We start from the raw sequence: 15,109 nt of genomic DNA, 5'->3' as shown, positions 1-15,109 counted from the left end.
TTTTTTTGGAATAAGTTTACATTATTCTGCTTATATCATGATAATATGCCATTGACAAGTTAAAGCCAAGTTAAGTTAATAGGCAAAAATACATTGTATGGGTAAAAAAAAACCTTTTGTTAAAAATCATTATGACATTAAATAAAGATCATGTTCCATGAAGATATTTTGTAAATGTCCTACTTTATATCAAAACTTCATTTTTAAGTCTTTAGGAACTTTAAGTCAATTTTCTCAATATTTATTCTCAGATTCCAGATTTTTAAACGATTGTATCTCGGACAAACATCATCCTGTCCTAACAAACCATACATCAATGTTAAGATTATTTCTTCAGATGGTGCATACATCTCAATTTAGAAAAAACAAATGACTCTTAAGATTAAGGTTTTGTGGTCCGGGGTCACATATATTCAATATATATCCAAAATGCATGTAAAATTGAGACTGATTACATCAAATGACAAAAAAAAAATGTTTAATCATATTTTCTAAACTAATTATATACACTCACAACCCACTGACAGCTTTTTTTTTTTTTTTAAATGTTTCATTCAGTTCGTGTTAACAGTTGTTTCGTCTTCTATATGAAATGTCTTTAAGCAGTCTTTCATGACTGAATGTAATTTGTTTCTTTCAAATGAATTGTATCTGAATCTGAAGTTCATCGGATCAGAAGTCATAGTTAAAGGAAGTTCGGTAGTCTCTTTCCCATCTCTGGTCTCGCTCTTCTTTCCTCTTGAGTTCTTTAGCGCTGAGCGTCGCTCTTTTCTCCTGTCTCAGTCTCTTCTCTTTATGGATGTGTTGCACAGCCTGAGGATCTCTGGGCTGGAAGTGTGTGACTTTGGGCTGCAGGGTCTCTCCGTACCCCAGGCCCGCCTGATCTCTCTTCAGGATCGTGCTGACTGGGTTCTTGCGGCCCGAGTGGGCGGGGCCTAGGCCAGAGGCGGGGTTCCAGCCCAGGCGGAGCATCATTTTATAGCTGGTGCTGGAGGAGGGCAGGCAGTACTGGGGCGTGGCCGGGGGGCGGAGCTTACTGAACTGATGCAGCGTGGACCTGGAGTGTGTTTCAGTGCTGTCTGTGTAACACACCGCACACACATCACACCACTGAGAAGCAGCACTGTGGAAACACACACACACATCGTCATTCTCAGATCTGTTCATATTACAGTAGACATCTGGACACCGAGACACCTCTGACCTCTCCGTATGGTTTGTAGTAGGTATGTGTGGTGCGTCCGAGATCACAAACTGCTCCAGTTCTCTCACTACATCCTGGTGACCCGCCTGCAGAGCCAGATCCCGAGCATCTCTGCCCTGAGAGAGAACAGGATGGAGATACAAAAGAAAGGAAATGACAAATCGGGACCAACATCCTAATACAGGAACAGTGTTTCGACAGGACTGTGTGCTTTCCGCTTTCCGCAGTATTATTTTAGTGTAAAGATGTTCTGAGTAACTGTCCTTGTGTGGTGTGTTCACATTCTCTCTGATATCCGTTCAGTGGCACAGGAGGGCTGCGTAAAGCTAAAACTGTTACTAAATCACAAAATGTGAATGTTAGAAATGTTAGAGTTGAGGGATTAAAAATACGAACTGAATATAAATAAAAACTAAAAATTATACTGAAACGAACCTGAATAAAAACAGAAAGTTATGACAAAAGCACATGCCAAAACTATAACAATAATTATATTGGCATAAAATGGACAGTATTATCATTTAATCCCTTATTATTCATGTTCAATATCTTTTTCTCATACATTATCATCTCCATAGAATGTATTGTGGTTTCCTGTTATTGGTGTAATTGTGCCCTGGAGCACAAAACCAGTCATAAGGGTCTATTTTGTAAAAACAAATTTAATTTATGCATCATCTGACGCTGAATAAATCATCTCTCCAGTGATGTGTGGTTTGTTCGGAGGACAATATTTGTCTGAGATGAAACTATTAGAAAATCTGGAATCTGAGGGAGCAAAAAAATCTAAATATTGAGAAAATCATCTTTAAAGTTGTTCAAATGAAGTTCTTAGCAATGCATATTAATGATCAAAAATGAGGTTGTGATATATTTACGGTAGAAAATTTACTAATTTTCTTCATGGAACATGATCTTTACTTAATATCCTCATGATTTTTGGCATAAGAGAAAAATCAATAATTTTGACCCATACAATGTATTTTTGGCTATTGCTATAAATATCCCCCCGAGACTGAAGACGCGTGTGAGGATCTGTGAGTTACACACCTGTCTGTCCACCACTCCCACCCAAGCAGCTCCGTGACGCAGGAGCAAACCAACGGCCTCCGTCTGTCCTGCTTTACTCGCACACATCACAGCCGTCCAGAAGAAATCATCACGGAAGTTCACGTCACATCCTCGCCGCAGGAGCTCCTTCAGGCCCTGAGTGTCTCCGTCCTGAGCACATCGCAGGAGTCTGTGTCCGTCTCGCTCAGAGCTGCTCACCGCTTCAGCACCACTGCCTTCTCTTCTTCTTCTCCGTTTGGCTCCTCGTGTCAAGAGATAACGGCATTATAAACTAATCTCTGAAGGAATGCGATCACTAAGATAACTAAACACTATTGTCCTTTGCTCAAGAGATTGTTAATGAATGTGGAGCTGACTCTATTTAACAGTGTAAATGCATGCAATTCAATGTAATTTATTTGTGGAACAAACACATCTGTAGCCAAATCTCAAACAGAAAAAGCATCCAGAAATTATTTCATTAACCATCGTAACAAAACTGTTTCTGCTTTCCTTTTATCTTCCTTTGTACAACTTTCTTGCAAATATCTGATTTTGTGTTTCAGAATTCAGACAGGTTTAATTTCATTTGAGATGAAGTGACAAGAGCAATGCCTCGGTTTAAGATTGTATTTCCTCATCCTCCCTCATTCTGCTTGATTTTTAAAGCGAGACCCTACAAGCAAAACCGTTTTTTTTTTTCATTCATCTGGAAACTTTTTTGGGCTTTGTGGCTTTTCTTAAGTCATTTTCAATATATATCAAATATCTAATGTTCATAGTTAATTTGCATGATTTGTTACATTTTTTTCCTGATTTTTTTTTATTGTTTATTTTATTTATTTTCTTGGCTGTTGTCTGTTCTAAAAATGTTTGTATATGTTTATATAATATAACATTTCATCATTAAAAATGATCATTCTGATATTAATATCTGACTTTTATTTGGACCTAATCTATTTCATTAAAATTTTCATTCTTTAAACACTGAGAAGTTTGTATCATTTAATTTATTAACTTTAACTTCATTTTTAATGAATTATTATAAAGAATTCCTTAATGACTTGCAGTGGCACAGTAGCATAGATACTAACATATATATATATTTTAAAATATTATAGTTATATTTTATGTTTTGGTAGAATTTTAATTAATTTAAATATATATTTAAATATATATATATATATATATATATATATATATATATTTGTTTAATGTTTATTAATATTTTTAAGACATGATCTTTATTTATACATATACATTTAAAAGTTGTTGTTGTTTTTTTGATTGTTTGGATCATTGATTTACTCATTTTGTTTCCATGTCTTTATCTCTACCTGCTCCTCGTCTGGCCCGTCTGGATGCTTCTCCTTCTTTGGTCTTTTCTCCGTGGCTCTCTCGAAGCAGGCTTTGGTAAAAGTCTCTGGCCTCTTGTCCAGTAATAGTCTGTCGTTCTTCTCTCGTTGTCTCCGTCCAGCGCTTCTCCTCTTCTTTGGCTCTGGTGAAGTAGACTGGGTTGTTCATCTTGTACTCCATCTCTGCTAAAGAAGAGATCTCTGAGAGATGCTAGAGCATGACCATCAAACTAAAACCAAGAGAAGGAACAAACACAAGCTTTATAAGACTGACAGATCTCATTTCCTGGGCCTGGGTGCATTAACCGCTTAAAATAGTCTTCAAAATTGGTCATCTAATTTATTCTGCAACAGTTTGGGGTCAGTAATATTTGTACTGTTTCTGGAAGAACTCTCTTCTGATCATAAAGGCTGCATTTATTTGATTCGACATACACAGAAAAAACTGTAATATTGTGAAATATTTTTACTATTTAAAATAACTGTTTCCTGTGTGAGTCTCTGTTAAAGTGTAATTTATTTCTGTGATGTGCAGCTTTATTTTCAGCATCTTTACTCCAGTCAGAAATCAGAATAATATGATGATTTACTATTTTTTGTTGCTTCCAAAAAAATTTTGGAACCTGTGATACTTTTTTCAAGATTCTTTGATGAATAAAGTAAAAAAAAAAAAAAAGAATAATAAAATAAAAACATTTTATTTAAAAAATAATTCCTTTCTAACAGTGCATATCTCTATTAACAATTTTACACACACTTGCTGAATAAAATAATTCAGAAAGAATTTCACAATATTACTCTTTTTCTTTTCAAATAAATGCAGCCTTGATAAGCAGAAGACACTTTGAATTATAAAAAATGAACAGCAGTTATGTGTAAAAACTTAAACTGTTCTAAAAAATTATATAAAAATCTGACTAGTATACAGCTTTAGCTTTAGCATTAGCATCTCACAAACCATAGGGATGTACAATAGATAAAAACAGCCTTATAAAACATGTGTAATTACATCAGATCAGTTTGAAAGGAACATAATATGAGATGTTTCAATTATTTTATTGTATTGAATTTAAGAGCTATACCTGCGAGAGTGGATCCAGGAAAAAAGACGCAAAGGACCAAATAAAAACAGACGTAAACGTCGTCGTCTTCTTCTTCTTCGGATGCCGATAGGCGCACGTGATCTACTGCTGCCACCCAGCGGTCATCAGCGCGAACAGCACGAGACAACCACGCCCCCTGATGAGCTATTTTAACCCTGTCCTGACAGTCATAAACAAACTCCTGTGTACTGCGATTTTGTGAAGTAAATACTACGAAAAATATGTAATTTCTAAGTGCAAAAATATTTACCAATAAAACGATTTACAGTATTTTGTATTAAACTTGGTGAGATCAAGTGAAATTTTTGAAAACATTAAAATATCTTTGAACGTGAATGTTAGGTAACAGATTAATGTTGGAGCTATCATTAAGTCTTGCGAATATACTTTAAAAAGCAGAACTGCATTTTAACTTTAATTTGCAAAGAGGTTCATTTTTCCTTTATCTGTGAGGTCAAAGTCTTTTCATATATCAAGAACAAATAATAAACAAACAGGAATGTGAACATGAGCAATATGAATTTTATTTGAATTTTAGTGTCAAATGCTGGACCTGCTGCTTGAAAAAAATATGTTATTGCTTTGAAAAACTGTTTCATGACAAACATAGAAAGAGTGAGCACATGTGCAAAAGCCCTGTTGGTTAAATTAGTCCCTTCCTTCCATTATACTAGAATCAAAAGTGTTGATTGAACCCAGGGCTGATTTACTGAAACTCAAAAAGACTATTTAATGATCATTCAGCCGCACTGACACAATTTAACCAGTTTTCCCAGTCATCAATCAAGTACAAAACATCTATCTGCTATGAGAACGAGAGATTGTGGTCTCAATTTGTGTTTTTCCGAGAGGTGACGATGCTCTCTCCTCCATTCTTTGGCTCCAGGAACAGATCAGAAGTAGATTGATTAGGACATAAATCAGGAAGATCAAACTGCAGAAGAGTCTGTGTTTGTGAACCAGGCAGAACCGTGTCAGTCTGTACATGTGTGATGATTCTATACGCAGTAAAAAGAAAACATGCAATAAAAATGAAAACAAATAGACTTGACCCCATCAAATGTTGTATTTCGGCCCAAGAGTTTGACTAAGCACTTCATTTGAATATAGCACAATTTATTTAATACCTTCTTTTAGCCCTCATTTTGTATGCATTACATTTCAAAAAAGAAAAAAGAAAAAAAAAAATTATTGAGGGAGCACAGTGGACACTAACAAGTGAACACTAACAAGTGAACACTAACAAGTGAACACCTGTGAACATCAACAACCAAAAAACAACTGAAGCTGAAAACATAAAGCAATGTTAATCCCTCAACCCAAACTGTATTTCATGGCCACTGGAAGCTGCTGTTTTTCCTTCGCCACAGCGCTCACGCTGCATGCAGAAACTCACAAACAAAGCCTGTAACAGAAGAGAGAGCAGCTGGAGCTCTTCTGCATGACGATCCTGTTTTCTCGGAGGATGAGAGATGAAGACGGTCAGAACTGATTCCTGGTGCTTCTAGCTCTTCACCAGCCCTCCGTCACCTTCACTCACGAAGCGCTTGCGCCCCCTGTTGACCACAAGAGTACAGCGGTTATACCCCGCTAGTGCTAACAGCAGTCACCCTTCAGAGTCTGTGTGACCTCTGACCTGGTGGGACAGGAGTCTCTCAGCTGCTTGGTGATGACCTGCTCCTGGTGACAGAGGTCCACGAAGGTCTCCATAATGGATTGTGCATGAGGCACATCCAGACTGATCTCCGGCAGCTCGTCGTAAACACGCTGGAAGCCCTGTGTACAACACGCAAACCCTTTACACCTCTGGACTTCTTGACTCACTTTTGACAATTTTGACATTTCCAAAAAATTGATTCATTGGAACAGTACGAAACTTAGCAACTTTTATGCGGTTTGGTACATGAAGATGAGGGCATGATTCAAAATGGCAAAAAAAAAAAGAAAAAAAAAAAGGAAGTTTGGTCTTTGCCATAGGAAATGAATGGAAATGGGGGAAAAACTAATACAAAAAAAAAAGACGAAAAAAAAATACAAATAAATTGTGGTCCTCGGCATAGGAAATGAATGGAAATGGGACAAAAACTACAAAAAATAAATATGAAAATAAGAAATAATAATAATAAAAACTTCTTTGCCATAAGAAATGATTTGAAAGGGACAAAAAAAGAAAATTGTGGTCCTTGTCATAGGAAATTAAAAAATATATATTATAAAAAAAAATATATATTTTTAAAAATAAATCATAAAAAAAAATAAAAAAATGTTGGTCCTCACCATGGGAAACGAAAGCAAATGGGAGGAAAAAAAAGTCTACAAATCAGACATGATGCCGAAAAAACTGCACAGCTAGTATAGTTTTAACCTGAAACACTGCTTTAATAATAATAATAATAATAATCACGTGTCACTCTACAGAAAAAGTATTCAATTTTTATTTATGATTTAACACTATTTCAGCAGCGATGGCTATATTCATTTCAAAATGATTAAATCAAAATCCTTTCGATGTAATGATTACAATATTTTAACCATTTTGTCACTCAAGTTGTCATTTAATCTGGTTAAATTATGTACCGAATGATTTGGGATTCACTTACTGATTTGAAAGCCACAGTTATGAGGAGATCGCTTTAAAACCATTGCATTAAAAATATGGTCAATTAAGATCTCCTGGTTTTTGATGATTTGCTTCTCTCCTAACACTGCTGAAATGATCTGAATCTGAGCGAGCACAAACCCTGTTCATCTGGTCCAGAGTGATGAGGCCGGTTTGCCAGAAGACCTTCAGCAGTTTGACCATCATCTGCAAGGCTGTGTCACCGGTGGACTCCAGAACCATGACCACAGCCTGCACCAACCACAAACAAACATTCATTTCTCAGTTATACACATTTGACAGTAAAGCAGAGTTGGAGTTGGGAAGTGACCTCATAGACCAGCTCGTGATGAAAGTGTGGCACTTCTAGATCTCGCAGACAGTGCTCGGCCTCGGAGAGCTCACCTGACACCAGGTACTCCTTCAGCAGCAGGTTCATCTGGGAAACATCACCAGAAATCACTGTTTGTGGACTGGAATCATGCATTTGAATCTTTGCACACTGCAAACACTCAGCTGTCAATCAAACGAAGGATAAAGTCCTGGATGTGCTGATGGAGAGAGCGTTGTACCTCTTTGATGAGATGTTTGACCGGTCTCTGGCCTCCACCAACTCCCCACACATTATCCAGCCGCATGATCTCTCTCTTCATGGAGAGGAGAACTGCTGCTCGGTCCAGCGCGGCTCTGAGCGTCAGCAGCGCACGAACACATCCACAGAGAGAGAGACAAACACAACACAACTCAACTAAATCAACTGCATGCATCAAGAGATGCTACGTCTACAAATTCACTTCTGGAGCAGCTAGTGACTCTCGCTCACCTGGCGTGATCACAATCTACTTTGCCTTTGTAGCAGTCGAGGAAGCTCATGGGTATAGCGTGGTCAGCAATGGCTCGTGCAATAAACTGACCGAGCATCTGAGGAGAGGAGAGGATGCATGTGTGTTAAAATGATTTTAATGCACGACGTGAAGACAAAGATCCACCCGATGCGAAGTGAGTGCATTAAAATCATTTAACACACAGCTAGCCGTGCATCATCACATTTATAGACAAGAATTATCTTCTGCTCATCAAGCCTGCATTTATTTGCTTGGAGATTTTTCTGCTGTACCTGTGGGGCGTCCGGTGTGTCCAGGATCAGGTCGGGCAGCTCTTTGAGCATCTTGTCGAAGGCACGAGACATGTCAGTCTCCGAGAGCACCTTTCCAGACAGGTCTGAGAGCAGACGGGACGTGAGCTCCCTGTGGCTGGCCTTGCCTTCCAGAGACAGAGACACAGCCAGAGACGAGAACTCAAACTTGTGATGGCCCAGGTTCAGCTCTTTGAGCAGCATCTACCAGAGCAAACGACTGAAGGTTTAGTCTCAGCATCTTCTCCTGTACCTCACACTGATCAGCTGCCGCTCACCTCCACCTCTTTAGTGTCTCCGTGCTCGAAGTACTCCTGTACGATGGGGTTGATGGTCTTCTCCAGCTCCCTCTCGTCCAGCTCTGGCACTACTGTGGCATACACCGTGTCTCCCTGAGCAACAAACAAGGAGAAATGCATGTACTGTACATGAGAGAAAATAAAGAGAGAGGAAGGGAATTGATCTGTTGTGTATCTGTGCATCACTGCAGCATTCAAACAGCAGCTCAAAAATAAAAACCCTGTCATTGTTGACTCACCCACAGCAAACACCAAACCTCGGTCACGATGACTTGATGCAGGACTCAATATTGACATGTCACTGTATTTGACTTGGCTCTTTATTTACAAATGCATGTGCATGTTAAGAACTTTTATACTTTGATTTCCTGATTTAATTAGATTTCATAGAGAACTGGTTTCAAAGAGACACATACTAACAGGAAGTAAGAGCGAACTAAAGCCACATATGAGTGTATCCCATCATGCATCATGTTTTGGAAAAAAATCGTGAGCCTTTTTGCCGAGATCTCACGAGATGTCGCGGAAACCTTTACAGTGCCAAGTTAAATAATAGTAACTGGATATTTGGGGAAACTTATTTCTGCCGCTGAATAAAAACTAAACAGGTGAAATGCGACTTTTTATCTTACAATTATTTTTTATTTTCTTGCAATTGTGAGTTTACGTCTCACAGTTCTGACTTTTTTTTCTCAGAAATGTGGGATAATTTTATTTTTATAAAAGATGCAACTGTAAGAAGACAGTCCCTCTGAACTGGACTTTATTTCTTGCAATCAGAATTGTGCGGAAAGAGTGAGAATTGTGAGAAAAAGTCAAACATTTTAAAAAGTCAAAAAAGTCAGAATTGCGAGAAAAAAAAGTCAATTGCGAGAAAAAAAAGTCAGAATTGCGGAAAAAAAGTCAAAATTGCGAGAAAAAAAAGTCAGAATTGCGAGAAAAAAAAGTCAATTGCGAGAAAAAAAAAGTCTTAATTGCGAGAAAAAGTCAAACACTTTGAAAAGTCAAAATAGCAAGAAGTTAAGAATTATAAAAAAAAGTCAGAATTGGGAGTCAAAAATTTTGAAAAGTCAATTGCGAAAAAAAATAAATTGTGAGAAAGCCGAATTGTGAACTTAATTGTGAGGAAAAAGTAAAAATAGCGAGAAAAAATTAAGAAGAGGCAAGAAAAGTCAGAATTGCGAGAAAAAAAGTCAGAATTAAAAAAAAAGCCAGAATAGCGAAAAAAAAAAGTTGAAAAGTCAGTTGTCAGAAAAAAAATTGTGAGAAGAAAAAAAAAAGTCTGAATTACCTTTGTTTATTTTTATTCAGTGTCAGAAACAGGCTTTCATGGATATTTCGTGTAATTGGGAAGGAAAACAAAGTGCTGCACATTTCACTGGTGCTAAGAGGAGTTGTCAGTTCGAGTGATGTAAAGCTCTTCTTGAAGACTTGGGCCGAACCCAGGAAATACGTCCTGCATGAAGACGAGCGCTGGAGTGTGACTGCATCTACTCAAGCCTCCGCAGGTGTGCTCTTACCTGTGCAGCTTCATCATAGTTAGGGTCATCAGTGTCCGGTTCCTCCAGCTCGTACACCATCCCCGCTGCGCCCCACACACCTTTACCCCCCGCTCCACCTGTTCACAACAACCGGTGAAGAAACGTCAGAAGAGGTGCTCGATACATCTGTCACTGTCATGCATCCATTAAAGAAAGAGTGCAAACCTTTTTTAGGCAGTCCTCTGCCTTTTCCGGTCCGTGACTTTCGGTCATTTACAGCAGCTTTGGCCTTAGGGCTGTGTGGATCGGTCGACGGCTCTCCTGACACCGAGTCCGAGAGAGAGTCTCGGGTGGAATCACGGGACGATGTCTTACGCAGACGCCGCTTAGCCTTGGCTTTCAGCCGGGCCTCGTGCAGGGCCTTTTCCTGAGGAGTCCAGTTCCCGTTCACCTCCAGCTCATTCAGATCCTCGCTGTCCTCCTCGTCCTGCTTCTGCTCGAGCGAGAACACACCTGCACCAGCACACAGACGGTTAAAGAACGGCCTGAGCACAGTCTGAGCTTCTGCCTCTGGATTTTCATCTTGTTTTTCAATGCAGAAGTCAAGAGGCATAACTTGAGATGACGACATATGATGAGTCTTTCTGAGAAACTGATCCCAAATAATGTTACTTTATGAACAAACCAAGGAAAAATATCTGATAAAACCACATTAATTCAATCCACATTTGTTGTACTTGTTTTAAGAACTTAAGACTCATGTCTTCATTTTGCATCTTCTGCAGTAAATGCATCTTGATTTAGACACTTGCACTAAAAGATATTTGTGGCCCTGGAGCAAAAAAAAACAGTCATAAGTGTAATTTTTTAAAATTGGGATATATGCATCATCTGGAAGATAAATCATCTCTCCATTGATGTATGGTTTATTATGACCAAACAATATTTGTCTGAGACACAACTATTTGAAAATCTGGAATCTGAGGGAGCAAAAAAATCTAAATATTGAGAAAAACATCTTTAAAGTTGTTCAAATCAAGTTCTTAGCAATGCATATCTGAGGAATATGACTTAAACTAAACATTCACACTCTTGATATTTCACATGGCATTTTTCAAAGGCATCGTTCAGTCAGTTATCAGTCAGGTTTGGTTTGGTTATGGGGAAATGTTTGTCTTTCCTGCACACGTGCTCAGCTCTCATGTGATAAACCCTGAAAAACAGTGTTCCAGTTTTCAGCCCTAAAGCATCTTAATTCAAGATATTCAAGCTTTTTCACTCCCCTGAGTCTTTCCAAACCCGTCTAATGGATCCCAAAAGAAGAATATTTTTCGGCGGTTTCACTGGATTACACAAAAGCATGAGTAATAAAGTGATGCAGGGGACAGCAGCACAGAGCGATCAGAAAATGCTGACGCTGCATTATTCGATGTGTTGCTGGTGCTCCTGCCAATCAGCGGGAGAACGGGGGTGTGGTAGGTGTGTTTAACCAGCGGTTTAACCGTCAATAACAAAGAACATTGCCTTGATAAGAGGAAGAAAAAAGTCTTATCTGTTTCGGTCAACTATGGCTTATTCACCATTAGACCCGCTTTACAACAACACATACAGTCTGTGTGCAGATGTGCCTCTGGATCACACTATGACTGAATTAAAAATACAGAGATCCACAGTTAGACAGGTATTCATATATCATCTCATTTGTCTACTGCACGCTAAACAGAGCAACACATGTGACATTAAATGCATGTACTGGAGATAAACAAATTAAACCTCAGCAATCAGAAGGAAGTTATAAAGTAGATTAGTTGTAAAGCAATCACTAATTCCTTTATTGTGCATGAGCTATAATAAGTTTATTTTCATGCAAGTAATAAATCAATATCTTCCCTAAATGTATGCAAAAAGTGCATGTGTGTTAGACAAGCTTGCCATGTGGTGACCCCTGATATGTTACTACTATATTTACTACTGCTATTATTGCTACTACGACGAGGGGTATCGTTTTACATATATGTGACTACGCAAGTGACACAATTACATTTACTGTTTGCTGCAAATATGTAGATCATCACAGAATCAGAGGGGCTGAATATATAATTCACTTCATTCACGTGAGTGCATTTATTTATTGACTCTGGCGACATTTCTTGATATTAAAAAACACTGTGCTATGACTGAATGAGAACACGATCATATAAATGAGCTCTCTTGTATCTCTATGTTTGTGTGTAAATTAATTGTTTATTTCTGACAAAAGTTTAAAAACATCAAGAGACAAAAAAAAAAAGACTTCTGAAATTTTCCACATTTAAATTTTTACACAATTACTTAGTTTTTGATTATTTGTATAGATATTTTCTAATTTAAAGATACTAATAATAAAAACAGACATAATCAAGTCCGTCGGTTATATGATTCATATGCTAAAGTCAGATAGTCATCAGATAAAAGCAACTCACTGAAGCAAATTTCTGTGTGTAATCAAAAACTCCAGACAGGTCAATAAACAGTCAATAACAGCATTTTCATGGACTTTGTGTATGAGTTTCTTGTGCAGAGCAGCCAAAATAAGCGAATTCATATCTGTATTCAAATCTGTTTATTAGGCATGCTCTTGAGTGGTTCAGATCATTTCTTTCTATGCTCCAATGATTTGTGGAGTTCCCCAAGGTTCGATTCTTGGTCCAATCCTGTTTTAAATACGTTATTTCTCTCTCTTATATGTACATATATATGCGCAGCTGTGCATGCATGATATATGTAAAGCCTGAAGCTGATATATCACTGTGTTTCTGGTTTTCTGTATTGTATATGCATGCTCGTTTATTTTTCCATCATCTCTGTGGAAATTAATATGTTTGTATGTATGTATTCTAGGTATATCACTGAACTGGATCTATGAACTCATGCATTCGTCAAAGAAAATCACGAGGAACGTCTACAAAACACTCATACTTAAACTCACGTGGCAATAAAAGAAAAAACTAACATCCGGGTATCTCAGGAAGGGGGCGTAGTGTTAAATATAGTTCCGCAACAAAAGACGCTTAATGATTTTATTGCATACTAGATTAAATATACAAACGTGTGATTAGAAAATAAATATATTTAAATGACACGACCGGTCACTGAATATTACTTTGCTCATAATCCATTTTTTCAGCACTAAACACGTTGATTCCTATCTTTTGGTTCCAAGTTGTAGAGTTCACATATCTAAAGAGTTAATTTTTGTAAAATATAAGAAAATAAAAGTGTATTTGACCGCTTTATTTGTACAGAAAAAAGGGGAAATACGACGAAAAAATTACAAGTTTTGCTTTTATTGTTTTAAAGTTTAATCGTGTCGTTATGAGCTCAAATTAACATCCAGTGAAACCCTGGGTTTGATGCAGTAATGCACCGCTGGTTTTAATTAGAGTTTACACCACAGATGCAATAAACGAGCCTCTCTGCCCGAGCACATGGTCGGTGCAACACGACTGCAACTAAAGGCCGTGTCGACTGTCACCTTTATTTATATAGCGCTTTTAACGAAAATGCATGTTAAAACGACTCTGTAAACACCAGCTATGCATTAATTATCCAAATGCAAGCTGAATGCATTAATGCAGTTTTTAGGACAGCCATAGGTTACTGTTCGTACCATCGTTTTGAGGGCCAGTGCTCCATGCTTCAATCTCAGTCGCCATTACTCGCTTGTTTACGGTCCTCCTAAAGCCTGCAGATCACGAAAACAAGTAAGTTTAGTAACCTCATTAACATCAAACGTGCAAAATCACGTGCTTTATATTACCAACACACATCCACGGTGTTTGATCAGTAGAAGCCATTTGACCGTGTTAATGTACGTTTTAGTCCTAAATGCATTGAGCTTAGCCTCACCTTAAACCGAAGGCTCGCTTGTCACTTAAAGTCGAGCAGTAAGGTTGCTGGTAATGTTAACAGTCCTTGAGGAAAATGACAAGATCTGTCAAAAATATCTTCTTTGATTATTAGAGGTCAACACAAATATAGTTTGCATTGGCAGTGCACGTTGCAGGGAAGCAGAAATACCACGGACAGTCAGTGTTTTCAACTTCAGACAGCTCATAGCACGCCTCATGAATATTCATGAGCCTTCGCCCAGTAAGAATGTGGAGTGTTCGGCAGAGGACGAATGAGCGAGGCGTAAGCCTCATGAATATTAATCATTCTGTGTGACTGCGTCGACGGTTTAAAGCAACGTCTGCATCGCAAAATTAATATTCATAAGAGAAGCACTCGCCGTGATGTTTGATTGGTAGTTTGGCAATCTAAACTGGGATTGGTGGATAAAGGGGCGGGATTAAAACAGTTTGTCCAATCACACAGCACAAGACAAGCTAGGAGGAGTTTGACGAGTTTGTTACTTTGGTAAACACATTCTGAAAATACCAATGTGTTGTATATTAAATCACTTACTTAAATAGCTTAAAACTTGACATTTTAGGTCATAATGTGAATTAGTTTGAATTAATTTAAATACCTCAATTCAATTTGTGCTTTATTAGCATGACAATTGTTACAATGTATTGCCAAAGCATATAGTGTTTATATCTAGAACAGATATCTCAGAATATATCTAGATATCTAGAATATATATATATAGTAATAAGCACATATATTTAATAAATAGAAAAAAATGTACATTTTATTATTCCATTAACAATTTCAAAATGAATGTAGTATATGTGTGTGTGGGGGGGGGGGGGGGGGGGGTGTCACTGATTTGTTGACTCCTCCCACTTTTCTGACAGATATCATGTGACAGACAGCCCCTGAGCTCCAGCAGAGGTCGCTGTGACATCATAATAAAAGTGTTTCCTGCAGACTCATGTCTGGTCCAATTTTTACGTAGA

General features: G+C 37.8%; 2 protein-coding genes across 5 annotated transcripts; both read right to left on the bottom strand.

Annotated features, from left to right (window-relative positions):
* Positions 1-225: 225 nt before the first annotated feature.
* Positions 226-4,834, bottom strand: gpank1 (G patch domain and ankyrin repeats 1). Of its 4 annotated transcripts, none has more exons than XM_052549628.1 (5): positions 4,692-4,834; positions 3,592-3,795; positions 2,255-2,517; positions 1,205-1,320; positions 226-1,123 (listed from the first exon to the last, which is right to left on the bottom strand). In XM_052549628.1, exons 2-5 carry the CDS (start codon positions 3,788-3,790, stop codon positions 673-675), a joined length of 1,029 nt encoding a protein of 342 aa, XP_052405588.1. In that variant the 5' UTR covers positions 3,791-3,795; positions 4,692-4,834; the 3' UTR covers positions 226-672. The 4 variants fall into 4 exon arrangements, with proteins under 4 accessions (XP_052405588.1, XP_052405516.1, XP_052405431.1 ...); XM_052549556.1 differs by having other exon boundaries at positions 3,592-3,792; positions 4,692-4,829; XM_052549471.1 differs by having other exon boundaries at positions 3,592-3,839; positions 4,692-4,828.
* A 380-nt stretch (positions 4,835-5,214) lies between these two features.
* Positions 5,215-14,330, bottom strand: LOC127951444 (programmed cell death protein 4). Its single transcript, XM_052549352.1, has 12 exons — positions 14,115-14,330; positions 13,876-13,950; positions 10,452-10,739; positions 10,266-10,363; positions 8,725-8,838; positions 8,429-8,650; positions 8,135-8,232; positions 7,884-7,998; positions 7,643-7,750; positions 7,453-7,563; positions 6,349-6,488; positions 5,215-6,268 (listed from the first exon to the last, which is right to left on the bottom strand). The coding sequence occupies exons 2-12, from the start codon at positions 13,919-13,921 to the stop codon at positions 6,217-6,219; spliced, it is 1,392 nt and encodes a 463-aa protein (XP_052405312.1). The 5' UTR covers positions 13,922-13,950; positions 14,115-14,330; the 3' UTR covers positions 5,215-6,216.
* Positions 14,331-15,109: the final 779 nt, after the last annotated feature.

The sequence above is a fragment of the Carassius gibelio genome, chromosome A1, assembly GCF_023724105.1.
Source record: "Carassius gibelio isolate Cgi1373 ecotype wild population from Czech Republic chromosome A1, carGib1.2-hapl.c, whole genome shotgun sequence".
NCBI lineage: Eukaryota > Metazoa > Chordata > Actinopteri > Cypriniformes > Cyprinidae > Carassius > Carassius gibelio.
This window is presented reverse-complemented; position numbering and strand designations above follow the sequence as displayed.